This window comes from Portunus trituberculatus, chromosome 31 (genome assembly GCF_017591435.1).
Source record: "Portunus trituberculatus isolate SZX2019 chromosome 31, ASM1759143v1, whole genome shotgun sequence".
Taxonomy (NCBI): domain Eukaryota; kingdom Metazoa; phylum Arthropoda; class Malacostraca; order Decapoda; family Portunidae; genus Portunus; species Portunus trituberculatus.
Window position 1 is genome coordinate 1296622 of NC_059285.1, and position 11163 is coordinate 1307784.

At 43.5% G+C, this 11163-nt stretch overlaps 2 protein-coding genes across 3 annotated transcripts in view; both read left to right on the plus strand.

Moving 5' to 3' along the window:
- LOC123511498 (uncharacterized protein DDB_G0271670-like) overlaps positions 1–5070 on the plus strand; it is a 12174-nt gene extending 7104 nt beyond the window's left edge. For both annotated transcript variants that reach the window (XM_045267448.1, XM_045267449.1), the window contains 9 exons: positions 83–289; positions 1118–1466; positions 1750–1813; positions 1926–2069; positions 2424–2564; positions 2794–2940; positions 3291–3491; positions 3606–3701; positions 3958–5070. In XM_045267448.1, coding sequence (XP_045123383.1) covers positions 83–289; positions 1118–1466; positions 1750–1813; positions 1926–2069; positions 2424–2564; positions 2794–2940; positions 3291–3491; positions 3606–3701; positions 3958–4104 — 1496 coding nt within the window. In that variant the 3' untranslated portion in view covers positions 4105–5070. The remainder of the gene's footprint in view (positions 1–82; positions 290–1117; positions 1467–1749; positions 1814–1925; positions 2070–2423; positions 2565–2793; positions 2941–3290; positions 3492–3605; positions 3702–3957) is intronic.
- Positions 5071–6015: 945 nt separating this feature from the next.
- LOC123511500 (mitochondrial import inner membrane translocase subunit TIM50-C-like) lies at positions 6016–10942 on the plus strand. Its single transcript, XM_045267452.1, has 6 exons — positions 6016–6457; positions 7843–8075; positions 8413–8520; positions 8862–8993; positions 9492–9612; positions 10020–10942. Exons 1-6 carry the CDS (start codon positions 6091–6093, stop codon positions 10217–10219), a joined length of 1161 nt encoding a protein of 386 aa, XP_045123387.1. The 5' UTR covers positions 6016–6090; the 3' UTR covers positions 10220–10942.
- The last annotated feature ends 221 nt before the right edge of the window (positions 10943–11163 follow it).

Below are 11163 nucleotides of genomic sequence, written 5' to 3' on the forward strand. Positions count from 1 at the left end.
TGGTATTTAAATGTTAGACACCTCTCTTTTTGGCTTTGTGATAAACCTTGTGCCCACAGATCACTCCCTTCTCTCCACCCAGGCTCCAAAGTTACCTCCAGTGGAGTGCTGAGGCCTTCCTCCCTGGGGGCATCGGGAAGGCTGGGGGGTCCTGTCCGACCTGCTGCAGGCACCTCCTTCTTTCCACCCCCAACCCTCACAGTCACAGGCTCATCCCCACCCCAGGCTGCCAAATCAGAATTTAAGCTGAAACCCTCAGTGCTTGGTTCTCCAAACCCCTTTGCTAAACGTGAGTGACTGCAAATAAATCTTTTACTTGTATCATTGTCTGTTTTTTTCTGTTAAAGCGCTTTATTTTCATTTGAGTTGACCTGATATATACAGTAGACAACCTCGTTTCTGGATTTCTTCTGTGCAAAGGAGAGATTCCTTAAATATGTCTGCTTTTGTTAGGTGTGTATTTGTGTGTGTGTGCATGCATGTGGTTGTTTGCTTGTTCATTTTATTGATCAACACAGAAGAAAGTTTTAAAGCCAGTCTGTCCCTCTTCCTGTTATCAGCTTAACCGTTAGGTATGTGTGTGGGTGTATATGTTGTATTTGGTGAAAAAACTGCCCTAAAAGACTCCTTGACTTGTGAATGAAGTGAAGAGATTTAAAGATTGACATGTTGATGAGAGGCATGAATGTAAAGTGAGTGAGTTGTCCAAGAGAGATGAGTGGAGTAGTGATGTGGGAGGGTGAGAGCAGTAGAGCAACACCTGTGCTAATGGAGTGGTTGTGGTGTGCAAAGAAAATGTACGAGTAAGTGAATGAGATTGAAGATCCTAATCATTGAAAATACAAGGCATGTGGAAATAATGGGAGAGAAAGTAGAACAGTAGAATAAATGAATGCAGGTGTGAGAGAAGTCATGATAGATTTGATCAAGCAAAGAAGGAATGTCTGGATAGGAAAAGATGGAGGCTTGTCTGCCATGGCTTCCCTCTTAGGGATACTCCAAGGTGGAACAAGGCTTCAAAGAGATAGATAAATAGATATCACAAGGAAATAAAATAAAGAAATTTGTTTAACTTATTAAGATAAGTAGTAATAATTCCAAGTTTGCTTTTACACAGCTGTACCTGAAAGCCCAGGGGAGAAACCTGAGGGTGGAAGGGAAGGAAGCAGCAGAGCAGTAGGTAGTAACAACCAACAGGAGGATGCCACACCACCAGTCAGTGGCAATCAGTGCCAGGCTCCATCATCAACACCTGCTGCCACCACCACACCCTCCAAGGACATGGCTCAAGGAACAAGGACATCCACACAAACCCAGGACACCAAGAGCACAAGTAGGAGCCCACTCAACAATAACAGTAGCAACAGCACCACACCAGGAAACAATACCATCACCGGGAGCACCTCCGCCATCGGTGCCAGGAGCCTCTTCCTGCCACTGTCCCGCACCACCAACAACAACGACAGGTGAGACGCAGAGCTGCTTGTGTTTATTTGCTGTACTCTGGCTAATTAAAGTAAGTTTTGTGGAAACTATTGGTATTGGTAACAAAACATTTACAAATATTCAGTTTGTATTTCAAAGATTTGCCAAGAACAGGCACATTATTTGTCAAATGTGTGATCACAACTCTCTCTCTCTCTCTCTCTCTCTCTCTCTCTCTCTCTCTCTCTCTCTCTCTCTCTCTCTCTCTCTCTCTCTCTCTCTCTCTCTCTCTCTCTCTCTCTCTCTCTCTCTCTCTCCATGCAGCACGTCCAGCCCAACCCTTGGAAGTAGTTTCATCTTCGGCCAAAATTTGCACTCAAAAGTGGCTGTAAGTACAGTTATGGTTGTTATTGTTTTATATCGTTTATGTTGCATGGATACCAGATTCAACGGAGAAGTAATTCATTGAGACTATACAGAAATGTTACATGGCTTCCCAGAGTGGTGCAGCAACAAACAGCAGTGGTAGCAGCAGTGCGGGTGGTGGTGGCTGGGGTCTGGCCACTGACGCAGCGGCTCCCACAACCAATGGGGAGAAGCCCACAGGCAATCTCTTCTCAGAAGCAGTATCTGAGGTGTCCAGGGTTAGTATATACCTTGTTACTTCCCAGGCTCATCCTGATTGCAGTTTTTCCAATTGATGTTACTTATTGTCTGATATTTTTTGATGTAATGAAAAGGGAGTTCAGACCTTTAATTGAGAGCTGGCTGCTCCTAATAGTCTCGAGGCAAAGGCATAGATGTAAGGGAAGGGATACTTGTGAATTATGTCCACATCTTATTTTGGCTCTCATAAGAATTAGATACTTGTAGGATGCAACTTGTAAAAAGAGAAGTAAGATAAGGTGTTGATAGAAAGAGCAAGATTCACACAGCCAGGTGAGACAACAGCATTACTAAGGAGCAACACAAAATGTTTACAAATATTGTGATGGCAGTGGTCCGAGGGTGCAGCAAGTGGTGGGGGAGCAGCAGCTGGAGCAAGTCTGACAGCAGCAGCAGCTGCTGCAGGAGCCACCACCAATGGCCAGCCACATACTGGTAACCTCTTCTCAGAGGCTGCCTCAGAGATCTCCAGGGTATGTATTCCTAGATTGGTCTTACTTTGACTCCACTGGAATGCAGTGAAGGTATTACATTTACATCTTTGTTCTCTCAGCACATTTCTGCTATCATTTTCCCTCATTGTGTTTAATAGTAGTCTGGCTTAGTGTTGAAGATAATTAAAGAATTACCCCCACAAGGAGGAGGAGATGATGGTGGTATTTAATACATGAGTCAGCCCTGTGTGTGGATGTGTGTTTGCAGCCTGGGGAGGAGCACCAGGCATGGGGCGGTGGACAGTCGTTGGCCGAGTCTTCACGTGAACTGACAGAGAAGGAGAAGAGCCAGAAGCGGAAGTTTGATGAGGTGGAAGTGATTACTGGCGAGGAGAACGAGTCTAACGTGCTGCAGGTGAGGACTGGCATAGTGACGTCATTTCAGCCAAAACATATTCAGCTGATAGTAACAAAAGATTAATAGTTACAGGAAGTTAATGCTAGACCATGATCTTTTTGCTGCCTTGCTGCTGTGTGCCAGTGCTTCTAATAGGACTAGTGTAATTGTACCATGTCTAGATTTGACTGTAGTAAAAGGCCAATATTGACTGAAAGTTAATGGTAGACCATGTTTTTCTTTCCTGCCTTGCTGTTGTCTGCCACTGGTTCCAGTATGAGTAATTGGTCTATGATTAGACTTTACCACTTGCCATCTGTTCTTTCAGTAGCTTTCCAGCAGTAACTCTGTCATGCCTCCCCCACCAGATGAACTGCAGGCTGTATGCATGGGTCAGCGGCTGGTGGCAGGAGCGGGGCAGGGGGATCCTGCGACTCAATGACTGGGACGCAGGGGACCAGCAGGGCGGGACAGAGGCTACAGGTGGCAGTAGTGGGAGGAACAAGGAAATTCGTTCTCGCCTAGTGTTTCGCACACAGGGCACACTCACTGTCATGCTCAATACGAAGGTAGGTCCTTTAGGTGCTGAGGAACTGTGTCAGTATGTGGTGTATAACTGAACCACACAGTGAAGAATAATTATCTCTGTATATGTTAGTGATTGGGGTTTGGCATGATTGCAGGTATGGGCCGACATGTCTGTGGAAAGAGTTAGCAGTAAAAATGTTCGCTTTACGGCATTGGATGCAGATGGACAGCCCAAGATCTTCATAGCTGCGGTACGTTGGTCACATCCTTCAAACTCTGTGCTTATTATAATTCTTCTTAGCTTCTTTACCTATCCTCAAAAGCAGATCATGAAAAATTCATAATAAAATGAGGAAGTACATCTTTTGACATGTTCAAAACTAATCAGAGATAATGATAAAATATAAATCAGTTGTGTGGTACTATTGTTCATCTGTAGCACACATTATATAGTGGCCTTGATGCTCAGTAATGCAGTGTGTTACAATTTTGTTTTTGTCTTGACAGGGGAGCCCCAAGGATGCAGATCTGTTGCACAACTCTTTGGAATGGCGTGTGGCAGCTTTGCGCGCCCACACACAGGAGGAAACTACTGCTGATAGCACCAAGAAAGCAAAAACAGATGACAACAAATCCCCATCTCTGCCCTTGTAGACATGGTTATTGGCTAACTGAGCTGATATGGGCACAGCCTTCCAGGAGCAAGCAACCTGTAGGTCACAGAAGACCAGTGTGTTGTGATGCTTTACCTCCGGTGCAATATTGGTGGCACCCTTGTAAGAACACACACACACACGCATGCACACACACACACACACACACACACACACACACACACACACACACACACACACACACACACACACACACACACACACACACACACACACACACACACACACTTCACTCTTGTCAAATGGAACTTACAATTTTTATATGTTAATTTCCACATACTTAAGTATATTTTAGTGTTGGCTTGGACATTGTTAACAGTATCAGGGGATGGAAGGAAGCCTACACTCAGCCTTACCAAAGCAGTCCCAAGCAGGGGCTGTCCAGAGGCCTCTCCTGGATGGAAAAATCAACACAGAATTTGTATGCTGGATTACTTGTCAGTTGATGGGTCTTGGTATTTTTATTACATTTGATAATTCCATATATGTAGTGAAAGAATGCCTGAAGTACTGTTTCCTGGGCAATAGCAAGGAGATTGAGTACTGTGACTGCAGATATCCTGCTTAGACTTATTTATACATGCATATTAGTTTGATGGGTAACGAAAATGATGTACTTTAAGTCAAATTTCTAACTGACCCTGCCAAACACAATGCATATGGACTGCTGGTCATATTCACATACACACACACACACCAAGTGTTGGATACTGACTTGGGAAGAATTCCAGTGTAGTTTTGCCCAAAGTGTTGGACCTGCAGTTCAGGAACACTGAACAAGATGGGCATGGCTCTTTATTGATCTGAAGGTGTAGGGCACCCACTTGCATGAGACTGGACCAACTGACACTTTGTTACTGGAAAATAATGGACCCATTGTTTTGGTCATATTGACCTTGAAAACAGAACTGCACATGTGCAAAGAAATAAAGGCATGTTTTTTTTACCATATGGCTTGATTAACCTTGACAGAAATGTACAGGTGGGAAAGTTACCAAGCAGTGATGATTTGTGCATGCCAGAAAGAATAAGCTTAATTACCTGTGGAAGTGAATATATGGAGCTCTATCATGATAATAAAAATACCATGTATGGCATTTGACTTCAAAGAATTATGGTAAAAAAAAAAAAAAAAAAAGTTACTCAGCGTTTTCTGAAGAAAGACAGTCACTGCAGTGTGACTGATCCTCTGCCTGCTAAGTGATGACTCCACTCTCACTCAGTCCTGGGATCATGTAGGCATGTGGAGGTTAGGGCCACCTTCTGAAACTCCTACGCCATTTATTTATTTGTTTATTTTATTTATATATTTTTTATTTATTTATTATTTTTTTTTTTACATTAAAAGGAGAGGGAGGCTCTTGAGGATCCTTATATATATTAATACTATTCTTGAAAAACAGTGGTGATGAAAAAAAAAATGACTGAGTTCAACATCAAGAAACGCTACGCCGTACAATTGTTTTTTTTTTTTTTTTTTTTTTTTTTTTGCCTGGGGGGGAGGGGGGAGGATGTTACAAAATGTTTCGGATTATATATCAGTGACTTTGAAATACGTACCTACTCTTGAAGGCAAACTTCCGGCGCATTTCATCAACCGAGCAGTATTTTATATTTACTCCTAGCAAAGCAAGAAGAGGCTGCTGTTTTGTCATTTTCATAATACCTACTGGTACACTTACACACCAACTGTGAGAGGAAAAGAAAAAAAAAAGACGTTTGTGTGAACTTTTTTTTTCACGGCGATTGTATGCATAACTGTTTGTAATTCACTTTAAATGCACCATTACATTAGTACAAAGCATGAATGGTATTTAGGAGTGTCAATGGCTAGTAATGCAGCTAAGCTCAGTGAGGTGAGCAGCCGGCGTGGGGCGTGGGGCGTGATGCGGGCGGCGGGCGTCACTTGTCCCAATGTTTACATCGGGCGGCGGCCCCTCAGCGAGTCAGCTGGTCACTGTTCAGCATGGCCTCGCTCCGCTGTGCTCACTTAATCTTCCGAAAAAATGTGTTTTCAGTGAAAACTTTCAGAATTTCACAAAGAACTTTATGGACGTTAAGTAGGCGTGGGTGGGCGGCGCGGTTTGGAGCCTGTGTTGATTTGCCCGGCGTGAGGCGCTGCACCACAGACAGCAGCAAGCCTAAGCAGCACAGCCTGGCCGAGGACCTACTGGCTTCCAAGGTGACGCATGATGGCCAGGAGTGGCAAGGGGATCAGTCCAGTGAAAAGACTAAGCAGGAACGAGAGAAAACCTACAGGACCCTAAAGTATTCCTTCATAGCCTTTGGCGCCATGATGACAAGCATGGGCGGCTTCCTCATCTGGTCCTGGGGTCAGTACCTTCAAGGCACCACACACACACACACACACACACACACACACACACACACACACACACCTAGTATATTATTAGTTATAAAAATGCAGTGTTTTTTTCTCATTGCATAGCGAGGAGATTGGAGCGGGAGGAAGGAAATACCAGCATACCACTGAGTGGGTGAAAGTCATGGTGCTGGCCATCAGGTTGCAGCACCAGCATTTGCAGAGAATTAGGGCCTGGGCTGGCTTGGCTTGCCAGTATGAGTTACCACTTACACATATGTATTGCAGTGCTTCCACAGGCAACACACACTCTCTCTCTCTCTCTCTCTCTCTCTCTCTCTCTCTCTCTCTCTCTCTCTGCAAAAGTTTTGGTAACATTTACATGAGAAGGTTGACATGTCATTTACCTACAGTTGCTTGCTGGTCACCAAGCCAGTCATTCCCGGTAAAATTCTAGTTTCCGGCCATACTTTCCCCCTCCCCCGCCAACAAGCTTGGGGGACAGGTGGGAATGCGGGGTTTCAGGTGGGGAACATGAAATGCGTCAGAAATGCATATTTTATTGCATAACTGTGGAGGGGGGGAATATTGCTATCCTGAACTCTACACTACAACTTTTGTAAGTGCACTTATTTTGCATAAATTCCATAAATTTGAAGTAAATTTCACCAAGGACACCAACTTAACCTAGATGAGGGGGTGTGCTTTCCCTGGACCCCCCCAAGTAGTATGTTAACCTATGTGGTAAATCTTACAATAGCACCTCCCCTCCCTTTCTCTTCATAGACCCCCTGAACCCCTCGAGTAAGCTTGGAGGAGTGTGGAGAATCGGGTAGGGGAGAGTATGGACACAAACTAGAATTATACCTCATTCCCTAACAGAAAGATATGAGAGCTCAAGATGAATGCTGCATTACCTCACAGTGCACAGGCAACTGATGGACAAACAGAGAAGGTGGAAACTTTTATCAAGCAGTTTGTGGTGATATACTGCTCCTCTGTTTCCTTTATGGCAAATGTTATCAAACCTCACAGAAGTCTTCTTTTCATTCTAAAGCACAACACTGTTACCACTAGATTACTTCTTAATGAAAATATAACAGAAAAATTGTGGTCAACATCTTGTCTTCATTCACTCAGTTGTATTATTTTTATACTATTTAGAAACTTGGTTACATTTTATCATCCAGTACCTTTGGTGTAAAATGTATTAAAATAAGTTTGTAGTGTAGAGATTTGAGATGAACTTAGTTGCACACACACACACACACACACACACACACACACACACACACACACACACACACACACACACACACACACACACACATTTATGAAATTCTATTCAAACAGGCAGTTACTTGCTGTATTTAGTAAATTTTCCAACAACTTCAGGTGACCCAAATGTTGACCAGGATGGCAACATTATAGCAGATGAGTTCTCAGACATGAACCTGCCAATGCAATATCTCAGACGCACATGGAAGGGGATGCACGAAGTCAACAAGATGATTCAAGAGCCATCACGGGAGAAGCTGCTGCCAGACCCACTGAAGGAGCCATACTTCCAGCCTCCATACACGCTAGTGATGGAGCTGCGGGATGTGCTGGTGCACCCTGAGTGGACGGTGGGTGTAGCCTGTGGTGGTAATAAGGTCCAAGTGAGACAGGTAGCCATTGCAGGCACTGTAACTAAATACTTTGGTACCTTAGGTTAGCTTCCGGTAGAGTTGAGGTACAGCAGACTGGAGACAGGCCATTATTGATATGCTTTTCTGGCATTTTAGATATGAACAAATATAGATAACTAGATTGTAAATACAAAAGTAAAAAGAAAAAAAATATATATAATAGGAACTAAGATAAGTGTGGAGGAAATTAATCAGAATGGGTTATCAAAGATATGGATGATTTGATTGATAGCTTAATGTTTAGTACTGACGAATGATGTCATGTCTTCCCCAGTATGAAACGGGATGGAGATTCAAGAAACGGCCAGGAGTTGAGTTCCTGCTTCACCATTGTGCACCCCCACTCTTTGAGATTGTCATTTACACCAATGAACAGGGATTTGTGAGTATGTCATCCTTACTAGTACACCATATTCATCCTACCTTTCCATTGTTTCACACACCCTGCCACTGCCATGCTTACCTTGTTGCCCAACTTTATTTTTTAGTTAAGGCACACTACTATAATTGCTTAATGTACATTGGTTCATAAGTTTTTGCCCCGTTAAGTTTGAGAGTGCATTTTGCTGCATACCTGAAGTATTCCACTATTGAACTTGAATATTGGAATGACACACAAGGAGTGCATCATTTACAGAATCAGTTTCTTTGCACTTGTCAATGGAAGCAAAGCATGTGTGTTTGAGATGAGTTTATGTATTTGTTTTTGTTTTCTCCCTCCAGACGGCATTCCCTCTCATTGATCATCTGGATCCCAACAACTATATTTGGTACCGCCTCTTCAAGGACTCGACACGCTACGTTGATGGCAAGCACATCAAAGATCTCAACTGTCTCAACCGAGATCTTAACAAGGTTAGTGTCGTGTGAAATAGTGAACTGTAAGGGATATTCCATGAGTTACATAAAAGTCATTGTAAGTAAAAACAATACTTTATACACAGTTGTGTGTTGTAGTGACTGCCTGAGTGGCAGGAGGTGCAAATGATGGCAATGATATTTGTCAGTTAATTGCTTATAGTAGGCAATCTTATCTATAGGAAAGAGTGATTCAATGACAGAATTAGCTTTTGCTAGCCAAATAGAGAAAGTGTTCTAGTAACACAATAGTATAGCAATATGAGTACAGTGCTACATTTAAAGTCTACATGCCAGTTTGGCACAGCCAGACACCCCCGACACCTTACACACTCATCCCACTGCTGTGGAGACAGGGAAAAACCTGGTCCTGGTCTTGGACTTGGTCTTGAGTGCAACTTGCATCTTGGAGTGAATTATCATAGTAAAGCAACTTTACCACAGTAGTTTTGTAAGTATGTATTGCTTACCAGTGTTTGCTTGCATCCATCACAGGTGATCTTTGTGGATTGGGACAGCGATGCCGTCTCAACTCCACCCAATCACTTGAAGATTAAACGCTGGGATGGAAACATGGAGGACCAATCACTTCTTGATCTTGGGTTTATGTTGCGAAGTAAGTCTTCTTACTGCATGAACCTTGTGTCTAACATGTGCACCCTGCTTTTAGGGATGTGAAGTAATGGCTTGTGTGAGAGAGTAGCTGTTTTTGTCATGATGTAAATGTTTACTGAAATTCAGATACCATAGTTGTAAGGGATCAGTACCACTTTAAATGAGAGGAATATTGATGAGGGTGAGAGAACTGAAGTGTGCAGGGATGAGGTGTGTGGATGGCAGTAGGTATCTTTGTGATCTGATTCTGAAAGTTCCAAGGAAGAAGTACTGCTCACTTAGGTGCTTAGATAGTAGATCCTGCATAGAGTACTGTCCATTGATCAAATAGTGTTGCCAGCACATCGTGGTATTGCAGGTGAAGAGCTACAGAGTAAGTGTTGATTTATGGATTTTTTTTGGCTACAGCCATTGCAGAGTCTGAGGTGAGTGACGTACGGGAGGTGTTGAATTACTACCGCACCTTTGATGATCCACTGGCTGCCTTCCGGGAGAACCAGCGCAAGGCCCATGAGCAGGAGCTGGTCCTTAGCCAAAAGGCAGAAGAAGAACGGCAACAGCGAACCTTTGCAAGCAGTTGGACACCATCCTTCTTGCGTAAACGCTAGAGTTTAAAATATTTCTTCTTTCTTTGGGTCTTGGATGCCTTCCAGTAAATGGCTTGACCCCTGGACATTAGTGACACTGGAATAGGTGGAAAATTACAGCAAGGATGGACATAGTCTTCACCAGGTTCAGGCAGCCTGTAGCTTTACCAAAGATGCATGTAATGGAAAGAGGGAATGTGTGGTAACAGTGGCTGCCTGGTGGGGAGATGAAAAATGTCAATAGCTGAAGCTGAAGTGTGATGGTCAGGAGCAGCTGTGTGTCCCAATTGTTGCTCCTGAAAGAAATGTAACTACACAGAAAAAAAAAAAAACTAATTTCAACAGGGCTGAGGCAGGAACTTTTCTCTGGGCTAGGGCCTGGAGGTGGCAGCATTATCACTCAACAAAGTGTTTGCTCTCCAGTGCCTTCCTTCACTCAGAATTTTTTATGTTATTAATTTCCAGACAGTGCACTGTTATCCTTGCTGTACACAAATAGTCCTTGGCAGCAGCTTGGCTGGTTCGGTGGAGTCCACTTTGCCATAATTGATCTCACTGCATGGCGGACTTTGCCTGACCTGTTGTTGAGCCCAAGCCCCTCCACCTGCTAGGCAGAGGCCACAGTGACAGGCAGGAAGCAAGGAGGGGAAAGTGGAGGGAAAGGTGCACATCTTCTCTCCCATTGTGACTCCCTCCCACCTACCCTCCTTATTTACATTGTTTGTAAATAAATGTGTGCTTTATTTTTAGTATTTTATTAAGTTACTGCAGTACCATAGTTTGCCAATGACCATGCTCCATTTTCTTAGCATCTTGGTGTTAACAAGAGCCCAACACAGCAACTGTTTGGGTTTGAGTCTCTTGGGTCATATTTCCTGCATAAAGCTTTCTGTCTCACCTCACAGTGTGTCAGGGCTCCTTGTACTGCACACTGCTTACTCAGTCACCCAGCATCTTCCATGTAT